Raw genomic sequence first — 25,750 nt, 5'->3', positions numbered from 1 at the left:
TAGCAGCTAGTAAGGTCACAATATGTCCTTGTTTTCTGCTTTACTATAATCGTGTTAGATGTTCAGTAGGTTCACAGCACGGTTTATATACACGGTTTATCGTGGAATTGCATTTGCCACATAACTAATTTGTTCGGCTGATTTTTCCGGTCTCTCGCGGATAGCACGATAGACTAAAAAACTTATAGGGAATTGTTTTTATGGAGTTTTATGTTGAAATAATTACATTTATGAATACAAGAATAATTATTAATTATAAAATAAAGTAAAATGGTAATACTGTACTGTATAATAAGATAGCATTCTTGGGGTGGAAAGAGATAAGTATGGATGGAAATGACAGTCATTTTCATTAAAGTGTTCATATGCATACAGCATTTCTATCATAATATCGGTCTTATACAGACATTGGTTAAGCCTAATTACTGGTCATAAACAGCTACCAGGTTACTGAATGTCAATAAAATTATTAGCACTGTATACATATCAATATATGTTATTAGCTTGCTAGTTAGCTCCCATTCCTCAGTTTCCTTTCTATGAAAAACCTAAGCCTGGTTTGGGTGCCTTATTGTAGACCCACCAGTACATGCAGAACAACATGCTGCAATTTATTGTTTGCACTGTTACTTGTCAAAGTAACCCGAATGGTGGAATTACTGTTGCTGAGCTGTAGGTCAGTTTGGGAATTCGCCACATGGACCACTCTGACGTTTCTTTTAGTGGACTGACTCATCTGTTGTCTAAATGGTGGACGCAATGTTCATAAACAAGATGAATCATTGCCATGTTAGATGTTGAATGCCAGAGTTGCTTTCTTACAAATACGAAATATTACAATATGATATTTCTCTTAACGATGTGTTCATGTCCGTTTCACATCACAGAACTTTCCATAAACTAACACTTATTGCATCTTTGGAAAATCCGCATGAAATCTATTAATTCAAACCTCGGGTGTTTTGTCGTCAGACCTGACGTTCTATGCTTCTAAGCATAATAAAATGCGCCATAATTACATACACATACATCTATGTGAAAGTCAAAATGACTGGAATTAAGCGGCTAATGACGCCGTCTGTGGTTCTCCATAAACACGTCAGTTTACACTGAGCAGGAGCGCTTTGTGGCAAATGATTTATGGAAGAGAAACAAGGGATTACAACAGATGATAGAGATAACAACACCTTGACAAAACATACCAGACATTTTAAACCACTCAAAAGTAGTCGACGCAGTAGCTCTGCTTTTCAACCCGATTACCACTTTGCATAGACTGTCAAGTTTTGTGCTCTTTTTAAACAAAGCAGGCGTATCTCATAAGACAAAATACACCTGAAATTCACTGCTGATAGATCAGGCTTTTAAATTCTGTAATAAATATAATTTTATCTGTATAATTACTATGGCAGTGATGCAGCTAAATACCCTGAACATATCACTGGACTCAAATCTGCTCTTGTAGTTGTAGGCAGCAGTCAGACGGAATGCAACTGAATTAACAGAGAGGAAAAAGACATAAATATACAAAGGTGACTTATTTATACAGCGGCATCTTGCAAAAGCATAAGGGGTTAGCTAAGTGACACAAAGCAGACATGATTTTATTACATTAATGTCCTTATATGGAATAGTTTTACTTTATTAGTCATGATAAATGTAGTAAAAATGAGCAGTGAGTTGTTGTGATGCTAAATTGTCAAACATGACTAGCCTTTTTCCAAATGTGTAAAGTTAAAAAGAGAGAGAGAGGGAAAGAGAGAGAGAGAGAGAGAGAGAGAGCAAATGTATCTTTATATTGGGGTTAAATCCATGTATAGCAATTGGATAATTTTTTTTATTTTATCATATTTATTAATTTATATCTGTACATCTCTATTAATGGGGATATAATGCCTTAATTAATTTGGTCAAGAAGCAATAATTGCCTAAAAACATTGATCCTTGTCTTTCTTTTTTTTTCTTTCTTTCTTTTTTTTTGGTTGTTATATGTTGCTTGATTGCAAAGGCTTACAATAGCTTCATTACATTTTCTCCATACACTACATTTCCTCCTAAACTGATCCTGGTGTTATCACTTTTAGTGCACCTCAACAATGATGGAACTATAATAAATGGAAGCTATGTGTCACCCTGATAAGGATGGGTTGCCTTTCTGAGTCAGGTTTCTCTCAAGGTTTCTTCCTCATTTCATATCAGAGCGTTTTTCCTTGTCACAGTGATCACTGACTCGCTCATTACAGCTAAAGTTATAATGAAGAAACTTATAGGAACTTAACTTTGACTCCAACATTCCAACTTTTTAATCTCTTTAACTCTGTAAACCTACTTTGGAACAATTACTGTTGTTAAAGGTGTTATACAAATAAAACTGAATTGAATTCATACAACCTGTAATTTACAGTATACACTACCTGTGATTGATATGTTTAACTTTGTATTAGATATTAATGGCGAAATAGGATTATAATTATTTTATTGAGAAATGCTGTGACATTTCTGGATCACTCGAATAAAGCACTTCTAGCACACAACAAATGGTGTTGGTGATACTAAACCAGTGTTAGGGATTTTATGGAATGTTGTCTCAATTCGAAGTCTAAATGGATGTCCATTTAAAATGTGTAGATACTGTATTTAATACAGTGAATATGAAAAAGCATGGAGTAAGTCAACAGACCATGCCTTATTAACATGTAAGGCCTTATAATAAACTTGTCAGAGGAATCATCTAGAAGCTTTTTGTTTTTTTGAGGATGCAGCAGCTCACACTGTCCTTAGGTCCACAGTGATGAGTGATTATCTTCTGTTATGTCTGGTCTAAATTTAAACTATTCCCACATGAAGATAGTTACAGTAATTGTGCTCAAGGTGAAGCCAGATGCCAATGACCTCTTCCCGATCCATCAACATGTTTCAGGAAGTTTCTCTTGTTATCCTAAATGGTGACATTGCATTAAATACACAATAAAACAGTCCCACATCACCTCAGCCTTGGTGCTGGTAACCTGCAAGCAATGTCACTTTGCAGACCTACTGCATTTATAGGAAAGTTGCCTCTATCAGACTGAGGAAAGGATTACTCATGAGATAACATTTGGCTGGTATCAGATAAAATAAACACAGAAGCAACCACTGTTTAAATGATGGTAGACCATGCCCTTTGACCAGGGGTCCAATGACCACTCACTGAACCACTCACAGAGTTAGACTTGTTTTGATAATGTAATTGTGTGTCTGTAGATATCAGTGAAGGCTGTTGTGGTCAAGGTCTTAGAACCCACACTGATACTGTAGTCTGTAGACACAACGTCTGTTCACGCGTGTCTAAACCAATGAGCTATGAATAGTGCTTGCGGGAAACGTGCTTAGATTACAGCTACTTACACTTGTACTTTGAGTTCAGGTAACGATATATAAAGATACAGAGGAAAGTGTGAGCAAAGTGATCTGCCTATGTGTAAGTGAGTGAGTCAGCAGTGTATTAATGGAGACAACAGCAAAAGCTAATATAACATAAAACAGAGCTTGAAAAAAAAAAAAAAAAGATTAAATAAATAAATAAACAAATAATTAAGTGCACCCCTCACATTTTAGCAACCACTGTAGTATAAGGGACAATACTATAGAAATGAAACTTGATATATTTTAGAGTAGTCGATGTGCAGCTTGTATAGCAGTACAGATCTACTGAATAACTCAACATACAGCCATTATTGTCTAAATGGCTGTCTAAGTGATAACAGCTGTACATCATGTAACCATTCAAAGCCACATGTCGTAATTATCATGTTCAACAAAAGATACAAGATACACATCAAATTTGTGTATCTTGTATAAGAACAATTAAAATGTGGTGCTTTGAGTACAATTTTCTTATACTGACCACTGGATCTTCAACATGGCACCTCATGGCAAAGACTCTCTGAGGATTTGAGAATTAGAATTGTTGCTCTCCACAAATGACCTAGGCAATAAGAAGTTACAGTGCAGTGGCCAGGGTCATACATGGCCTGGAAAATACATGATGCCCTGCCTTCAGAAACTAAGCAGAACGACAGTTTTCCAACATAATAACGACCCCAAACTGCCTTGCTGAAGGTGAAGGTGAAGGAGTGAAGTATGTCTCCAGACCTGAACCTTATTGAGCACCTGTGGGGCTCCTTAAGTGGAAGAAGTACCATGTGTCTAACATCCAGCATGTCATTAGGAAGTAGTGGAAGAGGATCCCAGCAACAACCTGTGCAGCTCTGGTGAATTCTATGCCCAGTAGGATTAAGGCAGTGCTACAAAACAATGGTGCTCACACTAAATATTGACACTATGAACACAGTTTTGGCATCGTCACGTCACATATAAATATATATATATATATATATATATATATATATATATATATATATATATATATATATATATATATATATATATATCCTTCCATGGATTTTTGTTATAGAAAGAAACCCTCATGAGTATCAAGGTTGCACTTATATATATATATATATATATATATATATATATATATATATATATATATATATATATATATATATATATATATATATATATATATATATATATATATATATATATATATATATGGAAAACTGACTGTTTGATACAAAATGTTGATGATAGAGACTCTTTTTAGTAATGTTCAATAAACTACGGTAATATGGTGAAGTCTGTTTGTGTAAATCTGTTTATGAGTGAGTCTGCAGTATGATTTGCTATGAATCTGTTTGTTTTATAGTAACAATAACTTATTAGAGGCACAACAGGCACACTAATATAAATGTGCTGTTTAATAAAAATTTAATAAATGCATAATTAAACTATTGTAAAAATATTGGAAATATTCCTTTGATGAAACCAAACACGCTAAATTATAAAAAAAGAACACATGGTTTTTAGTTATTTGTTTTCTTAACAACTGTAATCCTAATTGTATTTTCAGAGGAAAGATATTCACCTTAATTGTATGTAATACATAACTCATTAACCCATTCGAAATGGTGATCCTAAATGGTGAGCTGGGACACAGCATGGACTTGCTCAGCACTTATCGAATACAGCTTGGATGTGATTGGTTCATAAGGAAAAACATGATAAGGCTTCTGCTGAGCCAGCACGAGAGATAAACAAGCCACCTGCAAACTAAACATTCTCAGGGACATTTTACAAACCCGAGCAGCACGCTGAGGACTTGGCTGGTGTAAGGCTACAATGATGTTGATCTCTCAGGCTAAAACAGGACTCTGCGAGTCACCCTTGGGAAAGACCAATATGTTCTTGCCTTTAGGACCAGACTGGTGGTGACAGAGCCCAGTCTTGTTGTATGCCTTATTTAATTTGCCTTATGAAGCTCATGAGATGAATTTGGTCTGGGTTTGACATCACTGATGAAGCATGAAATGTACCTGGTTGCAATAGTGTAGTATCAGTGATGCTAATGATAGCAGAATTACACATTGAACAATTTTTATCCATTAGTTAATCACCACCCATTAGCTATATCTTCCCGTTTGGGAGCAATGACTTTATGAGCATGACACACTACTGAAATTCTTCTTTCACTGAAACACATGCAGCTAGTTGCATCATTCACAAAGAATCTGAGTGTACTGAGAGTGTCAGCCATCCTCTTTGGGATACATGAGCTAAAGCACGTCGGCTAGAGAAAGGAATGTGTTCCTTACCCCTAAGTCAGCACGACTAACTGGCTGCGTCATCATTGCAATTAGATATGGACAAAACTTGAAGTGTTTTGTCACTGCAACTACAATTTACAAAGATACATTGAAAACTATAAACACATTGGCTTTCAGAATGTCAGTTTATGCCCCTGTGGCAATACAAGGATCTTCTGGTTAACACCAGGGATTAACAGAAACCGTTAAACATTAGATGTATATTGGTGGAGCTTGAGGTTTTTTATTTTAAAAACTCCATAAACACTCAGTAGATACAATTACATGTAACCAAATGCTCTGTTGATTATCAGATTGATAGCTTAATTTTACCAAAAATCCTACATGTGAACATTTCGATAGATTTATTCAAGATCAATCCGGATTAAAAAAAAAATTTTCTCAAATGGATTTAAAAACTAAATTGTACATCTGTAAAGAGTATGTTTATTTAAGTCGGTGTTTTATGACAGATGCTCTCTTTGTTTGGTAAATATAAGTAATGCACATGTAAGCTAATATTTGACCCGTGTTACAATATATTTTAATATACAATGCTGAACACATAGTCAGATAAAGTCATTTAAAGTCTGTTCACACTGTAGCTAGTTTGGTGATGCTACACATTATTTATAAGACCAGATATTGATCCACATTGTATATTGGACATGGATTTGTAATGGTTATTAAAGTTTGAGGAAATTTACACAAAAACAGGCTCATGCAGCTTTAATGATTTATCTACTGCTAATGTAATGAGAATCCAATCTATATTTCTTAGTAATGCCATCGTTTTATTGGCTCTCTGTGATAACAAATCATAAGTGTCCTGTTTTACATTCTATTAACAATGAATGAACAATAAACAACTGCATCAGTTTGTTTTAAACTGATCATTGATTTATATTTGTTGGAATAAGAGCATTTAAAATGACTCACTTTAAAATGTTAAACTCTGCTGGCTTAAAAAATGATTAGAACATTATGTGCAGATGTGATGAGTTCCTATTAGTATGTAAACACATGTAAGAGCTCCAGTCTAATCCAGTTTGATGGTGCAGTCACCAATTAGACATGATTGAGAAAATCCTTCTGTCAGCACTGGGCCATGCCATGACAAATCCACTAACAAAACAGATACAAGCGACAAGCTACAGCTTGGAAAATGTAATTCATACAAGTTTTAAGTCTGTACGCATAGTAATAAATGGGTAAGCAAAACAAATAACTTGGTGAAAAGCCAATTATGATAGTGGATTGGAATGTGTGTAAAACAGTGGATTGGGATATTCTGAATGTATGTTCAGAATATTGAGCTGAAATATGCTGAACACTGCCTTGTTTTATTAAACAAAATTACACATAAGTGATAGGGGATTTTAAAGCTTTGCTTCCTTAATGTGATATTTTTAGGGGATTTTAATTAGGCATGTTCCATAATTATAGAGCATTTAAGCACGTTTTAGGAGTAACAAATAATTTCCTAAATAATTTCATTATATTTATGTAGGGGTCTTAGAAGCAAAATAATGGCATTTCATGTCAAACGAGGGATACACTAATTACAACTCTATGTATCTGTATTGTCCCAATCTTGAATAATTGGCCTGTATTATACCAGGATCGCTACATGTATTTAAATTCAATTCAAACCAGTTTTTTTTGTATAGCACTTATAACGATGCACATTGTCTCGAAGCAGCTTTACAGCGATAAAGCAGTAAAAGGTTTTATAAAAGAATGTATAAGTTTAGTGCCTATAAGTTTGTTTCTTATAAATCTAAGTTTATCCCTTATGTGTGAGCCGGTGGCATCTATAGCAAGAAAAAACTCCCTGAGATGTTATGAGGAAGAAACCTTGAAAGGAATCAAACTCAAAAAGACACCCATCCTCATCTGGATGGCACCGAATGTCCATTCATTACAGTTCCATCATTGTTCACGTGTACAGTGAGGCCCGTTAATACAAAAACTTGCAACCGGTGGTCCTGAGCCATTGTAGTAGACTGTTGATATTACATCAACAGTCATATTTGTAATACATATGAAGTTGTCAGACATGACACAGATCACAAACATGAATTCAAGACATGAACTGTCTCAAAACACACCAGCACACCGTGACAGTATTTGTTCCATTGTTCCATATCTAACTATCAACCATTCTTGGATGCAGACCAGCACTGGTTCCAATGTTTTCTGACCAGCTCTTTTGAACTGGAAACACAAATAAAAGTTTGAGATTAGGCACCGAGTTGGAGAACCGGCTCTGGCACCTTGTTGGTGGAAAAAGAATGTTAGAGTTACTGTAAGAATATTTAAACCAGGCTTCACTGTTACGGTGTAGTAGGTCTGACAGCAATGTAGAATGTAATATGACCAATAACAAAAATGAAAGCCAAAATATGTAAGGATATATGTACTGAATCAGGTGAGATCAAATCTCCAGAAGATTGACTTTCCTTGTTGGAAAATGTCTGCCCTAATCAGGACTGATTTACATCTCTGAATATTAAAATTAAAAAATTTTCTTTCGGCTTCTCCCATTAGGGGTAGCCACAGCGGATCATCTGCATGTTTGATTTGGCACATGTTTTTACGCTGGATGCCCTTCCTAACGCAACCCTCCCCATTTATCCGGGTTTGGGACCGGCACTAAGAGTGGCTGGGGTTGGTTCCCTGACCGGGGATCGAACCCTGAAGGGTTGAGCGGTGAGAGCGCTGCATCCTAACCACTAGACCACCAGGGAACCTATATCTCTGATTATTAAAATTAACATCCAAATTCCATGTAAACTATGTGTATCTTACAATAGTCAATAATGGGTTATTATGAAATTCTTTGAAAATCCGGCAATATTACACAAGCAAAACTGCGTTTGTACTCAATATCATATATGCTGATGTTTAGCACAACAGCAGTCACTTACTATTTCTTTATTTTAAAAAAAATCTCTAAAAGATGCTTCAGCTGGATAGACAAACTGCAGTAAGTCTAGTAGTTTTAATGTAACAAATAGCAGAACCTAAAGACTTGCACAGAATTATATTTCTCTAATATCTGTCCTGAAGGATTTGATTTTGATGGTAAAATATTATCACAATGTCAAAAGTCTGTCTCATAAATCCTTGTTTAATTGTTTATCTCATGTCTCTGGTGATGCTGAGGTTGTGTGCGTGTGGTTGCTGTTTTACGTGAAATGTCAGGGATGAGTCTTAATTGTGGGTTTCCTTTTTTTTTTTAACTACTGCTGTTTTTCTCAACAACCAGGCCTGTGCAGGAGCATTTATTCATGACTGTACTCTCGAGCTGGTTTATCCTCTGCCTTTGTTTTGGGGCGTGTCTGAAACATTCCAACACGTTGTCTTACGAGGTTCTAATTGGAGGCAAGAGGGCATTGAGTCATGTCAGATTCAGAAGTTTACACAATACATTTTGTCAATAGACAAGTCTTCCGAGACCACTGTGCCTACGTGTCTTAACATTTTTGCACAAAAATATTAATGAAAAAAACACCTACCTGACTATAAAACATATATAATCCGCACCCACTGAATTTTACAAATATTTTTATTTTAAACATAAATAAGCCGCACCTGTCTAAAAGCCGCTACACTGAAACTAATGAACTTTACACAGGCTTTAATGAAAGATACATTACACACGGTGTAACAGGTGAAATATGTTGCGCTTCCTTTAGGAGCATAGCGGTATTTTGGGAATAGCCTGGCACTACATTTTTCTGCTATTACTGTGTGCAAGACGAGGATTATGTCATTATTTTCTGATGCTCATTTCTAAGTTTCTTTGACTAACCCGTAAAGCTGTTGCCAAGAAAAATAAAAAAGCATGAATTTTGGAAACCTGTCTGTGCTTATATGATTTCTGTTGCAACTGGAGTTAGTGAGCTCTCCCTTCACCCAGACTCAACGCGTTACAATGGCTTGTATCTAAACAGTAGTCTACCAAGAAAGTCATTGTTCACTGTCTTCCTCTTTCCTTTCACAACTATTTCTCTCGGGAGTTTATCTTTTGGCATCGTCGTGCATTAAAAAAAAAATTTTCTCCCGATGCCGTGCAGCTCAGAACACAGGTGAGGTGCGTTTTTTTCGTTTCCGTTCGGAAATTTCATTGGTCTAATGTTATGGGGTTCATATTTTTGGCTTGAAGTTTGTGAAACCAGGAAAAACCCAGGAAAAATTAATAAATAAGCCGCTTCGTTTGTTTAAGCCGCGGGGTTCAAAACGTGGGAAAAAAAGTAGCGGCTTATAGTCCGAAAAATACGGTATATATTGGTGTGCCTGGGATTTGAATCCACAACCTTCAGATCAAAAGTCTAATGTCTTAACCACTAAGCTACCACCTCTACTTTGCATATAATATTTTAGCCCTAACATGTATCAATTGCAGCCCTTATTCAGAATTAATATTTTTACTAGGTTACCTAGGTTACTTCAAAATATGTGATTAATAAAAAAACTACAAATCTAAAGTGAGTAAAAAAGCCTGATAAACATTTTGTTTTGCAATAATTCTTTCCTCGAAAAAGAAGCCATCTGTGTCAGTTACTCCGAGCACAGTAATGTGTGTAATATTTTTAGCTATTTAGTGACAGTTTATCTGCTTGACTGATTTTTTCAGCATCAGTAGCGATGCATTCCGTTTGCTCCAATTGCAATTGATCTTTCCTAGACCACTGATTCAGCTTTGTACCATACATTTTGCTTACTACTTGTCGTCAAGATATAAAAAGATGCTGGCCCTCCCTTAACCCTGCGCTCACCGGTCCTGAGTTACAGACCTGTTCTCGCCTGCAGTGCAAACACATGAAATAGTTTGAGATTAAGTACCAGACCCCTGTGATGTGTCCAGGATTTCAGATATGGGGTTACAAAGGGTCACACAAGCTCAGTAATAGGTGGCATTAATTTATGCATGGCACCATAGAGAATTGAGAAAATATTAGATAATTTTCTGATGGTGTAGTATAGTGAAATAGTGATGTCATAGCAGGAATTGTACTGGAATTTATAAATACGTTATACTTCCAAATTCTATGGGGATTTGATCAAAACACCTACAGAACCACATTGATAATAGGTTTGATGGTTCACATTGATAATAGGTTTGATGGTTCATCATTGATAATAGGTTCGATGGTTCATTTCATGACCCATCATGAAAAATCTTCTGAGGTCTTTGTGAGGGTTGCATGGGTTACTTCAATAGCGGCCATATTTGTTTTCATTGAGAAAGTGGAGTCAGTCAGCATCCAACTCAGTCAACTTAACATTATTAAAAAGGAATGCATGTTAACATGCATTTCAATGGCCCTGGATTTTTACTCTTTACAATGAGAAAAAATCTAATCTAATCTAATCTAATCTAATCTAATCTAATCTAATATTAATATGTGGACCTTACAGCCAACAGCTAAGAATCTAAATCCTGGCTCCTATGATTACAAAATGATGTCTTGGGTGGGGTGTTTTTGTTGTTGTTGTTGTTGTTGTTGTGGTTTAGCAATGGCACTATACACAGAAAAATGGATGAAATGTTAACAACGAAGTGATTTAGAGAGCCCAGGACTATCCAAACCAACTAAACAGGATAAATAAACGCTAAATACAGCTTTTAGTTACACTGGAGGTTGTTAGCCCTTTTCCGGGATTTTGTCGAATTTTAGATAAATCATCGAAAGTTTGCTACATACACAGCTTTGTCCTGAAGATCAAAAGAATCATAATATTTGTAATTAAACTGCAAATCTTACAGTCTTAAGGTTAACATTATATCTGTAAAGACTGCTTTGTTTATGTACTGTGAAATCGCAGTAACCTGTTGCCCTCTGATGATGCCATGTGCATGTAAAACAGCAGGGGCAACTGTAGCTTGTGCTGACTCCATCTTCCCTTTCAATACAATTCCTAATCAATACTTTTATGTTTAGTTTCGATGAAGGATCGAAAAAGAGAAATAGAGAGAGAGCCTACCTCACATAGAAGGGAGATATTGGTCTTTCGTCCTCCTGAGAGCTGAAACGATAGAGAAGAAAGACAAAAACAGGATTTAGGACCCTGCAGCAGCAGTAACGCAGACCGAGCATGTGTGCAGCACATTGCCTTTAAAATCTCCCAAGTAGCTATTGTAATGAGAACAATGAGAGCCGAGTGCCAAAGCTCAGTGCCTTTGTGAGGCTTGTCCATAGTAATTATCATCGTCAGTGAGCATCACGGTGCTACATACTGCATGACTGTGTGAAGCTCTGCCAAAAAGACAGGAACACAATAATAAAGATCTAACATTCGAATGTCTATACAGTGACAATGAGGATGTTTAATTATCTTAGAAAATACTTGTTTTTACTGTGCTGCCAATCTTCTAGGATTGCACATTCTGGCATATTGCATTAAATTATAAACAGAAATGAATGTTTTCTAAATATTGAGAAGCATAATTGAGGTCAGAGTGGCTACAAGTCATGCCAAGTTGCAAATATTAAAAGATGCAATGACTGTAATTGTGCAAAGCATGATATTTAATATTATGTAACATCCCCTCATCTGTAAAACAATCTCCCAGCTAACAGGCAGAGCCGACTTAATAATTACTATGAGCAATTATAAACCTTTTTTAGAACACTTTCAACATTGTGGTTTCGCAGTAGTACATTTCATGTTCGAGATCAAATTAAAACACATTCATTGCGGTATGCTTATAATATATATATTCTTTCATGAGTTCAACCGCATGCACAAATCCCTTTGTGAAATCTCTCAGGTATTAAGATGCCAGGCATACTTTAATCGAAATTGCACAACTTTACAGCATTCAAAAAGTTCCTCATTGGTGTTACGGTCTGGGGATAGGATTAAACTGGTGTGTCAACTGCTGTGAATTAAAAGCTGGAAATCCTGCTTACATACTACCATAGTGAGAGAACAATGGCATCTTTTAGCAAAGCTCACATTGCTGAGACAAAAAAGACAAACAAGCAAAATTAACAAGAACGTTGAAACCCTTTGATTCGTTCCCTTTCACGTTTATCAATTCTGAATGGTCAGAAGGTGTTGAGTCATTTTTCTATAACAGCAGCTCGGACAGAAGTTCCGGCTGCAAGAGCTATATTAATGCTTGCATTACAAAATGGTATATCATCATTATATAGGTTGAGTTTTAAATTAACGTGATTCCGAGATGACATCACACTTTTGAGGTGTGGCAGCAGCAGGTGCACCATATCAGAACTTCTATGGTGGACGAGGAGCATAATCCAAAGCTAAATTTCTTTGCTATTCTTTTTATAGAAGCAGTTTCCACTGCCAGTGATTTCAGCCAGTAGGTTTTTAACCACAGGAAAGACTCACAGCGGACTATCCGTCTCCATACCCTCCTGTCCTCTACATCTGTATTTTTCAAACCAACCACCTGCATGTCTTCCTTCACCACATCCATAAACCTCCTCCTTGGCCTTCCTCTTTTCCTCCTATCTGGTGGCTCCATTCAACAAGCTTGAAGTTTATGCTTGTGTAAGGAATGAGATTTAAAGTTCACCTCATCTGTGCCTCTACCTCTTTGATAAACCAAGAACATTACATATTTTATATTAAATAAGTGAAATTATTAAACTTTTTTTGGATACTTCATGGTAATAATGTCCAAAGATAGGTTTAATCCTCTCATATTTGATTTATTGTAATCCTATACATTTTAGATACATTTGACTAAATTCAAAATATTTTCACTTCCAATTACTTTTTACTACATGTTTACAAGAAAAAGAACTTTTCCATAGGTTTTTTCTTTTACATTTGTCTTATTAACTTAAAGAATGAGGCTCAAGTAATGGCTGTTTATAGCTGCTATTATGCCAATGTCAACAAAAACTTACTTGTTTCAAATCTGTAATCAGATTTTAAAAAATGTGCTAATCATTAAAAGATAAAATAATATTTTTGTGGTATAATTTTCTGTGGTATAATTAAATATTCAATGGTATGAGTAAATCATTCTTGTACACTACAATAAAGTGTTAGTAGACACTTGAGCCAAGCCACAATATGTCAGTATACATTTGCCTTCACATGTAATAGATGCAAAAGCCTTGATCTAAACTATTAGTTCTGCCTGTGAATGTGTGTTTTCACATTACACTTTATTTACCCCAGGGGTACCAATAACACCCACACATAGCATAGAGTATCTCTTACATCCAGCTGCTCTGAGTGTTTTATTATGTAATGCACAAATAGCATCAGCCTTCCTACACATTCTAACATGATCACATGCATCTGTCTCACTATTCCTACATTCCCATAACCTCATTCTCATGGTCATTAGATCAGTTGTTCCCCGAGCCCTACCCTGATGTTTCACTACATTGCATGGTGAAGCATTTTTTTCCCTGCATGAACACCTGAATCAGCATTCAACACACTTGATGAATGAATCATGTGTGTACCTGTGTGTAAGAATAAATAAAGAGAAGGAGACAAATACTGGTTTAGGGAAACTCCATTTTTCCACAGTTCTCAGTGATGTGGGTCAATAGATAATGTCTTTTGCACCTCTTGACTGCTGCTGTTTTTTACACTACATTGTGTCTGTTTATATTCCCTCCTGGGTATAGTTTTTAAAGTTCTCCTCACACAGTACTGAATATTCAGAGTATACAGTAGGTTTACTAGTCAACGCTATCTTAGATTTTGTGTCTTGTGTTGTCTTGTCTGTCTGCACTGTCTATCTGTACTGTTTTTCGTCTGCACTGTTTGCACTAGGTTGCATTTGATGCACTTTATGTAGCTTGTTGTTGTTTAGTGTAGCAACAGGGTTCCGGAGGAACGTTGTCTCGTTTTTACTGTGTACTGTGTACCACTGTGTATAGTAAAAATGACAATAAAAGCCTTTTGACTTGACTTGACTTGACTTGACTTGACTTGACTAGATAGCAGAGGTGGACAAGAAGACATCTGAATGTGTCCTAAGTGCGGTGCATTTGAAAGTGTCTCAATATAAAAAGCAAAATATTTTTTACTCCAGTTATATCATACCAATTTCCCAATATTTGCTAAAATAAATACATAAAATAAAAAATAAGTGACATTAGTTGATGTGCTTGTTTAGTGTTTTATAGCTAAAGTTTTATACTTTTGTAGAACATCCACAAAAATAATTAGTTCCAGTCATCAGGTACAATTATAGCAGCTATTAACACTCAATCTACATCAGCTTTATGTTTTCCTCTCTATTTAAAGTCAATACTACAAAACAATCTAATAATTTATTTAAATAATGTTACCATGAAACACCAAAGTACAATCTCCTCCACCCTGAAGACTTTTCCTACCACTGACTGATACAAAGCACTGACACTGGAGACTCCTTCTAAAAAAAGTAAAGTCTTGAAGCTTTTAGTCATTTTAACCCTATATAGCTGAAACAGTACACAGTGAAATGAGACACCGTTCCTTCAGAACGCTGGTGCTACATAAAACAACATAACAACATAGAGCTACAAGAACACAGTGCTAAGAAATAAATACGTTGTCATCGCCACATTTTGTCTTGTCACAGAAGTCCTCACCATGTCAGTTGTCCTGTACATTTTTATTTATATAGAGAGTTTGGAAATAAAGAATCTGGATTGCAAATTCTATTTGGTTTATTATGTGAATATCACATTAAAGGAAAGAATCCTGCGATTTTTATTTATTTATATACATTTAATTGAAATCTAAACCAATCAAATGCCATAAATGCAGATCTGATTTAATTTAGGCCAAAGGTGAAGCATAAGAGAGAAAATAAGAGGAATAGTTTCTGTATAATCAATTACTGAATTAATGGTCATTTTCTGGCCAGTCAGAATGGAGAATTCAACAGATATGTGGTATTAATGGCTGTTATATATTAAAGGGAATTAAATGCACGTGCATTTAACTTCTGTATAATGAAGTGACAGCTTTTAGTCGGTTCATTCAAATCCACCGTTCACCCTATTGGAAGATCAATCTTAAAAATATATTCGCTTCCTCCCAAAAAAACGCATATGTAAAAACTAATTTGCAGGAGACTTTTATAATCTTTTATGTCTTTGGATATACATTTTCCCTTCACTTAAACTTGACCCAAACCTGTTCCAGCATGACAATGCACATCTTCACAAAGCCAGCTCCATGAAGATATGTTCTACATGGGTTGGAATGGAAGATCTTGAGTGGCCTGCTATAGAGCTATAGAACTATACTATATAGAACACCCGTGTGGCTGAATGAGCACAAATGTTGAAAACCACACTCTAAAATCTAGTGGAACTTCTTCCCAGAAAAGTGGATTTTATTATGGGGGCCAAATGGGGAATGGGATGTTCAAAAAGCACAAAAAAATACAGTGAATGTATACAAAAATTAAAGAATGTTTTTACAACATCCAATACTTAAAATCAGCTCTTTCCTTGTGTATAAGGGAAGTCATTACTGACATGTTACATGTTCTGTATAACAGATTGTTCACATTTCAGGCGGCAGTGCAATATCCTCAAACAGCAATCGGTCGAACTTCAGGAACACCAGATGCACTGAGCTGAGTGAGAAATGTGCCAAAGGTAAGGTCTAATGTACTCACACCACCCTAATGAGTCACACAGACGTGCTGATTCAACCCTTAACCATGGCCGGATATGTGTCTAAGTTGTTTAGCATGTGGAGGGAATAAGCTGCCATGCTGTGCCTAAGGTTGCTAGAGTGAGGCTTTGAGCTGCTGCTGCTGCTGCTGCTGCTGCTGAAGCATCCAATCCGAACTCCAGAACGTGTAAACGAGTTCAGCTGGAACACATGAGAAGCTTGCAGCTATTTCAGGAAATCGAGGCTTATTTGATATTTGATGGGTGTATAGTTACTTTGCGAAGGTATGCTTGAAACCTATCCTGGTGTGTACAAACTACCGTGGAAATAAACCCTCTTTCTTTTATCACCAATAATTTTGAAATTGGAAAGCGCTCACAAAGGGCAAAATAAAACAGGGTGATATTTTCAGAATGCCACTCCCATTTCCAATAAGCGCACTGATGACAGCACCCACCAGAAAAACACTGGCGGTAAGCCGAAAAGCTTTTATATCAGTGGGGATGCCCTGACACCTTAGCTAACTTCTCGCTAAAGGTCAAAGGGCACAATTCTGTGCAACTTAATCTACTTCAGTACAGCATGTCTGCAAGATCCAGTCTGGACCAGATGAGACAGGAGAGGTCCGGTTCTTAAGTACCTCCCATCCTTTGGTAACAGACACTCAAGTGTGGGGGAAAGATTTTAAGAAAACAAGAGAGCTTGACAGTTAATAATAATAAAAATTATTATTATTATAATTATTACAATGGATTGGTTTGATTTTGAGCAGTAGTATTGCTTAATGTGGTCTTGGTCTTGAATAAATGTTTTTTTTCTTATGTTTCTTTTTGTATTTATTTGTATTATGTGTTTCATTTTGTTCTGTATTTTGACTAGACAGCCTGAGGGCTTGATCACTCACTACATACATAAACAAAGCTCAGCCATACATAAGACTCAGCCTTGACTACTCCTTGTTTTGGATTTAACAATGGCTACTACTATTACTATTACTAATACTACTACTAATAATAAGAATAATAAGAAGAGGATGTAAATTTATTTACACACTAAAGATGCAATGACACTGAACTTCATTTTACCTACATGTGTGCACACAACTTCTATGTAAGCAGTATTGTTTACATACTCATTGCATATCTAATGTACAGTTGGAGGATAAAAATCCACTAGACGTCACGTTAAGTCAGAACATCCCGTTCCATCTGGCTTCCAAGCCGATCTGTAGTGTTCAGCTATTTCATGCACAGCAACATTAAACACATGAACATGCTGTGTTTTTCTTGATTGTTTCGTGATAGTTGTCATTGTGCCTCTCAGGGTATATAAAGGGGAGGTTGTAGCTCAGTGATTAAGCAATTGGACTCTGGATCGGAAGGTAATAGGTTCAAATCCCAGCAACACCAAGCTGCTACTGCTGGGCCCTTAAGCAAGGTCCTTGATTCTCAAGTGATAAGTTTTAAGTTGCTCTGGATGAAAAAAATGATATGTTATTATTACTATTTCAGGACATAGTGTCTTGTGGTGCTAAAGGCCGGCTGTTTACACTACTGTTCAAGTCAAGTCAAGTCAAGAAGCTTTCATTGTCATTTCTACCATATGTAGCTGTCACAGTACACAGTGAAATGAGATGGCGTTCCTCCAGAACCCTGTTGCTACATTAAACAACATAGAGCTACAACACACAACATAGAGCTACATAACAGAACACAGAGCTAAGGACTAAAGAAAGTGTCCTCACCACATAAAGTGCATCGTGTGCAACCGAGTGCAAACAGTGCAGACAGACAACACAAGGCGTGGGACAGATACACATAACACAAATTAGTGCCAACCACTAAACCTATTGTATAGTATGATTATACAGTAATGTGCAAAAAAGGACTATGTTGCACCATGCGGCCATTTAAATTTCTGAAGACATGCATAAGCTGTGCTCCAAAATGACTACAGAATATACAAAGCATCCATCTTACATGCAAATTCAGCCTATAGTATATTTTATATATCTATATACAGTACAGACCAAAAGTTCGGACACACCTTCTCATTCAAAGAGTTTTCTTTATTTTCATGACTATGAAAATTGTAGAGTCACACTGAAGGCATCAAGGGCTATTTGTCCAAGAAGGAGAGTGATGGGGTGCTGCGCCAGATGACCTGGCCTCCACAGTCACCGGACCTGAACCCAATCGAGATGGTTTAGGGGTGAGCTGGACCGCAGAGTGAAGGCAAAAGGGCCAACAAGTGCCAAGCATCTCTCGGGGAACTCCTTCAAGACTGTTGGAAGACCATTTCAGGTGACTACCTCTTGAAGCTCATCAAGAGAATGCCAAGAGTGTGCAAAGCAGTAATCAAAGCAAAAGGTGTCTACTTTGAAGAACCTAGAATATGACATTTTTCAGTTGTTTCACACTTTTATGTTATGTATATAATTCCATATATAATTCCACGTGTTAATTTATAGTTTTGATGCCTTCAGTGTGAATCTACAATTTTCATAGTCATGAAAATAAAGAAAACTCTTTGAATGAGAAGGTGTGTCCAAACTTTTGGTCTGTATTGTATATAGTTGATAAAATTCCTTCTTTGCATATCCCAATGATGTTAGGAAGCTGGGATCAGTCATGATACAGTGTCCCTGGAGCACAAAGATTTAAGGGCCTTGATCAAGGGCCCTTAAAGTGGCAGCTTGCCAATTCTAGGTCTTAAACACCCAACCTTATCTCAGTATCCCAGGAATGTAACCACTTAACCACTTCCCCAAGTTTTTTTGCACTGTCAGGTAAGGAACCTCTGGAGCACCAAAAAAATGGAAGGAAAAAGACAATGAATATCAGGACACACATACGATTTCAAAGAATTGAATATGAGAAAAAAACTGAAGTGCCAACTATACAATTTTGATGTATAAAAGTTTTATCATGCATGAATCCTACAGCAAACATTTCTTCAGAACACTGCATCTATTGCTACAGAACCCTTTGCTCTTGGACATTCTGCACAGTGCAATTTTTGACTGTGACCTCTTGCACAAAACATCATGTACTACTGGTCTATTACTGCACCACATTTGTATTTATACAATCTGACATTTAATGTCTCTTGTATTTAGTATTGCACTACCTACTTTACATTAGTACTTGTAGTATATTTTAAATCATAATTGTAATATATACAATTTATCACACTAATGATGGTTTCCTGGCAGCAATGCAGACTGAGACTATTATTGTGTAACTGACTGTTTGTAAACTCTCGAATCTTGAAAAAGTGCAGTATATTGACAAAAGTATTGGGACACCTGACTTTTCCATGTGTTTTTTTTCCCGAACTGTTACCACAAAGTTGGAGGCAAGTTTATGGATTTATTTTGGATGCGGTCGAATAACATATCTTTTATTAACTTGGAGACCCAAATCTGTTCCAGCATGAAGATGCCCCTGTGCACAAAAACTGGCTCCATGAAGATATGGTTTACATGATTAAAAGATCTTAAGTTGGCTGCTACAGATCTCTGACCTCAATCCTACTGATCACCTTTGGGATGTATTTGAACGCTGATTTCAACCCAGGCCTCCACACCTCACCTACATCAGTACCTGACTTTACTGAAACCATTGTGGCTTGATGAATTTTACAGAAAACTCCACAAGCACACCTGAACATCATACAGAAGAGTGGAGGTTATTATAACAGTAAATGGGGATCAAAAAAAGGGATGTTTTAAAAGTTACATACAAATCCTCAGGTGTCCATATAGTGTATATCATGCTCCTTAAACCCAATATAAATATAACAAAATGGCTATGACTTTCCTCGTTTGTTTAATTATTCAAAGTACTTAACTAGCTTACAGACTTCTTTCATGTCTCCACTCATGTGTAGTAGTTTAACAATCGACCAATGAGTTTCAGAAATGAAATATTTTTTTTCTTTTCTTCTTTTTTAAGAAATGACACAATGTCAGCTGCCTTTTTCATCACATTCATGATGTGTGAGCATGTGACTGCTGATCGCTACCTGCTGATTAGTCAAAGGTGCTATAATTACTAGTTTCCTGTTTGTCATCATTGGAACGAGATGATTGTTATGTTGGAAAGGAAGTTAGACCTTAAGAATGATCATCTTATGATCTTATTATTTTATTGAACTATTTTATGACTTGTTACATATATTAAAAGAGAAAAAGATTAAGTGTAGCTCTTTGTACCATTGCTGTGTATTTGGGGGTTGGACTGAGAAAACCCATTAGATAGCCGAATTCAATCACACAGCCAAATTTGTTGAATCAGACTTTTGTTCATTTATTCTATAAGATATTTTGACCCCTTAACCTTAAACAGACATTTTGTATATTTTGCATGGAAAGGTTTTTAATTACTTTTTTAACTTTGTCAAAACTTTTTATTTTTATTTTTTATGTGGGCTGCTACACATTTAAGGTTTTTGATCACAGACATATGATCTGTGGTCTTTATTTGCTTAGTGAAAGCATAGATTTATTGAATAGTTGTATGTAAATGATTGGCAGTGAATAAGAATGGTATTGGATGACTGTCCAGAATACGAAATAGCAACTTGTGATCTGAATGCTATGACACACATCAACACTCATGATTTTAAAAATAGATAAAAACCCAAGCACTGAGCACAGATTGAGTAAAAATTTCAATATCCAAAATATTGACATCAAATTCAGAGTTAATTAGTATTTACCATGACCATTTTTTGGCCTTATCAGCCACTGCACTTCACCCCAAGTCACATGATTTCTAATACCTACATCACGTTTCTGCACAACCAGCACCAGTATTCCAAGTCACGTTTGTGTAGCACTTCTTATCTAGCATCGGTTGTAAATAGTGTTGTATGTTTTCATATCCATGACCTTTATTATATTCCTGATTTTCAAAACTGATAAAAACCCGAGCACATTGAATGTCACCCGTTCTTCACGTAACCAACAAGCCATATTTACACTTAAGTTCAGACAGGGAATTATCTCTCTGGCTACATGCTCCCATGCTAGCAGTGTCAATACACACACTACAACACCATAGCCCTTAGCTGTTATGCTGCTATTCTAGAAGACACCTGAACCCTACAGCTGATCAGCTTTCAGCTGCTTCTAATATGTATGCCTGCAATCTGGGTGTTTATAGCACACACTTAGCTGTGGTGTGGTAGCAAAACAGCAGGTGGATACTCAGCAAAGCTAAGGAAGGAGACAAGAAAGCGCGGAGAATGGATCTGATCCTAAAGTAGTTTATTAAGTAGTAGTATATTTAGTTATCTTGTAGACTTCTAGGAAGAAGAACTGTTATTATAACAAAGCCTAGAATTTTCATTGCTTTTACTGCTTTTATAGCTGTGCAATTAACTGTAAATGATCTTTGGACAATAATAAATACTTTTGATGTGCCAGAATCACTGCAACTAAGATCATAAAAACCTAAAATTAAGAAATGAGTAAAGACAAAACACCAGCTAGATGTCTTTTGTTTTTTTTTAAGCAGTATACATAATGCAATTTAACAAAAAAGCATTAAGTATTAGTAGACACAGTCTTTATATTCAATTCAGCTTTATTCAAATTTATTTGTATAAATTTTCCCTAATCCCTAAAATCCGTAATTAGTAAGCCAGTGAGGACAAAAAAACACTCCCTGAGATTTCTACTGTTTACACACAAGCCTTTAGATCACCTTGCTCTTTCCACATGCCAATGAGAAATGAGAAATTCCTAGTACTGTATTTGGTTATGAGGTTGGATGCTTAATCTGTGTTGCCCTTTGCATATGCATACAAAAATCTAATCGGACGTGATTGTGTTTTCTTTGATTAAATGATCCCTGTTTGCAAACAGTATGCTTCACAGGCTCTTTCTGAAGCAAGACATACTTGTATTGATTTATAACACAAGCATTTTTCAAGAATAAATGACATTAGCTGCACAGTATACGCTACCTAATGTTATACACCGATCAGGCATAACATTATGACATTATAACATTATATGCGGTGAAGTAAATAACACTTATTATCTCTTAATTATGGCACCTGTTAGTGGGTGGGATATTAGCAGGAAGCAGGTGAAAATGTTTTCCTCAAAGTTGACGTGTTAAAAGCAGGAAAATAGGCAAGCGTAAAGATTTGTGCGAGTTTGACGAGGGCCAGATTGTGATAGCTAGATGACTGGGTCAGAGCATCTCCAACCAGGGCAGTCTCACCCCACAGCGTCACATATCGACGCTGTGGATGTTGCGTCGGACGGCGTCCACATCCGACGCCGAGGGTACCCCCTTCGCGTCGCTTTTTGACGTAGAGAGACGGTACCTCCCTTCGCCTCGCTTTTCGACGCAGATGGTTGAGAGCCCGTGTGCTACACTTTTCAACGCAGATCGCTGTCCTATACACTGAATAAAGTATTATCTATCATAATAAGTGTACAGGAATAATTTTAAATTTCGAAAAATCCTGAAGATGTCCGTAGCCCTAACCCTAACCCAAACCCTAACCCAAACCCTAACCCTAACCCTAACCCGAACCCTAACCCTAACCCAAACCCTAACCGTAACCCGCAAACGGGGTTCCGTCCATCTGCGTCAAAAAGCGAAGCGAAGGGTTTCCCGTCCCTCTACGTCGAAAAGCGACGCGAAGGGGGTACCCTCGGCGTCGGATGTGGACGCCGTCCGACGCAACATCCACAGCGTCGATATGTGACGATGTGGGGTGAGACTGTGTTGCTCCAACAATGCAGCTCTTGTGTGGTGTTCCCAGTCTGCAGTTGTCAGAGGCTCACTGATGCACATAGGAAGCAAAGGCTGGACCGTGTGGTCTGATCCAACAGACGAGCTCCTGTAGCTCAAACTGCTGAAGAAGTGAATGCTGTTGATGTTTGACGGGTCCGAACTGATTTAGCAGCAAAAGGGGGACCAAGGGATGTTTTTCTATGTTGCCATATTAGCATGTTTATTCCTTTTTAAGTATGTTATCCACTAACTGAATTATGAATGAATTAAAATGAAAATTAAAAATGAATAATTCAGTTACTACAGTGAACCAATGAAATGTATTAGTTTTTAGTTATGATGGATAGTCTAAACCAACCATCCAAGAAGTTTATTGTAGTTTAAACAAGTGCTTAAACATTTTTTTGAAAAATCAAGTTAGTATTTTTTTTGGTGTGGTCACAAATTTGCTTGCAGGAAGTATGCATTGCTAGAACTATAACTTCAGGCGTGCCTTCTCTCTCTCTTATCTAGAGTCTTATCTACAATATGTATAGGAAACACACTGTTAGGTTATGATAAGTCTAACACACACTCACCTTCTCACTGTGTCCATGCTCCCGATGGGGTTGAGTTTGGGAGGGTTCAGATCCATGTTTTCCTCCTGAGAGCTCCAGCCCAGGGTATGAAGTCGACAGTCTGCTGTGTGCTCTGGAGACTTCGCTAAATGTCTAGAAAAAGGAAGACCTGTCGAAGGAACAGGCTGGGGTACTGATCTCGGTGCTGCTTCACCTCTTACCCTCTTCACCTAATCGAGAGAGAGAGGGAGAGGGAGTGCTGAGTGTTAGATACACTTGAGTTAGAACTCAAACACACACTAAATCTGGATTTACATTGCGCCAAAACCTAAACATGAGCCTTGTGCTTGTTTTTGGGCAAGCCACACACTCCAGGATTCCTTCACCAGAAGGAAGGAAGTACTTGAAAGAGGAAGCAGCAGATATTTTTTTCTTCGCCTTTGAAACAAAATTGCCTGTAATCCTGAGGCAGTTAAACGGAAAAAATCTTATCTTATCTCCTCTATCATCATTGCCTTCCATTAAATAGAGCTTAGATCAATGCAAAAACACTGATACAAATGCAGATACGAACGCAGAAGAAGTTGTAATCATGCCGACAGTAAAGTCAGAGTTCACTTACTCTTGCTGCATATCTACACACATGTGTAGCTCGAGTCTATCCGAAAATCAAGACCACCATGGTTTGTGATGCCAAAGAGATACATGGGATTAGTCTGACCCCCATACCACACATGGGAGTGCGGAGTCAGATCATGGCTGACTTGGGTGTCTATATTTCAGTAGAATGGAGAAAACAGTGAACAGGACCGTGTTAATCACAAACACACAACTACCAAACAAGTGAATACGGTTCAGAATCGGTCATGTGTGGACGAGTTTGTTCGATTTCATACAAATGTAATTGTACGAAAATGCACAAACATAAACTTCGCCCTGAATTCGTCGCCGAAGCTGCAACTTGCAGCCTGCTACAAATTTCACAACCGCCAGACCACATTGTGTAATGCAATGTTTTTGTGAAACTGAATTTGATATATTACTATGAAACACCAGTTTTGTTTTAAGACACAAGACAGTTGCACAACTACTGCTGCTACAAGTAAATCTTTGGCTATTACTTAAAAACAATTACAATTCATGTTACTTACTACTACTAAATGTCTACTAGAGTGATGTATACATACAATGGTACATATACAATTCTTACAAAAAGTTACATATTGCTGCTTTCAATACTTCCCTGACCTGCAGATTAGGCTTTTTAATTCTGTGTAATTGATGTACTCCTCAAACCCTGCTCAAAAATTGTAAACAAATTTACATTTGAGATTTGGACCTTACCATTCTAGACATTTCCAGTCCAAGATCAGTTTTGGATTGTATCTGATATATTTTAAGATCCAATTCAATAAAATATTTTTTTGCCATGCGTTAAGTGACATGACACAGATTTTGAACATTGTATCTCAAATGTCTAGCATGACTTGGCAGCAGAAGTGCGACAGCTGGCTCGAGTACTTAGAGGATGTCGGTATTAGATCAGGGTTGAGTTTTCGACTGATACACAAAGCCCTGATATCAGTAAAAGGGATGGACAACTGGCTGGATACAGTCTTATTTGCCATAATATTTAGTTTTAAGGAACACGTTTGGATTGCAGGGTTAATTACGGTCTTTTTATTTATACAGCAATTATAATCGGTTGATTCTTTATTCATAAAGTATCAAAGTATTCGGGCATAAGCAGAGCTTTAATATGCAAACAGGGGTAATGATTGCTTTGCTGGTAGTTCTAGTAATAATACTTCAATTCATAGCTTCTTAGTCATATTGTTCCATGTTTGACTATTATAGGCTCTAGGTAGTATGAAGTGTCTACTCATTTATGGATTTGATTGTTAATAAATTTTAAATAAATTAGATTAAATAAAATAAATCTATAAATCTTACAAATAAAATAGTTAGAATACTTTCTTTGTTTTCTTTACTCCAAAAGAGAAGGGGCTGAAACATTGAAAGTTCCTGGGGTTGTAACTCATAAGGCAACTGTTATTTTTGTTTTTATTTTTTTTTAAATATCTAATTCTTACATTAAATTTGCATATCTATCTATCTATCT

The 25,750-nt window shown here is 36.6% G+C and overlaps 1 protein-coding gene across 3 annotated transcripts in view; it reads right to left on the bottom strand.

The window, feature by feature from the left end:
- The window catches only part of fam13a (family with sequence similarity 13 member A), an 86,235-nt gene that overhangs the window by 34,715 nt on the left and 25,770 nt on the right, over nucleotides 1–25,750 (bottom strand). For all 3 annotated transcript variants that reach the window (XM_046870423.1, XM_046870433.1, XM_046870442.1), the window contains exons 8-9: nucleotides 23,650–23,858; nucleotides 11,685–11,726 (exon numbers count right to left, since the gene is read on the bottom strand). In XM_046870423.1, coding sequence (XP_046726379.1) covers nucleotides 11,685–11,726; nucleotides 23,650–23,858 — 251 coding nt within the window. The remainder of the gene's footprint in view (nucleotides 1–11,684; nucleotides 11,727–23,649; nucleotides 23,859–25,750) is intronic.

This window comes from Silurus meridionalis, chromosome 2 (assembly GCF_014805685.1).
Source record: "Silurus meridionalis isolate SWU-2019-XX chromosome 2, ASM1480568v1, whole genome shotgun sequence".
Lineage (NCBI taxonomy): Eukaryota > Metazoa > Chordata > Actinopteri > Siluriformes > Siluridae > Silurus > Silurus meridionalis.
Note: the sequence above shows the minus strand (reverse complement) of the source record. Positions and strands in the feature narration are given on the sequence as shown.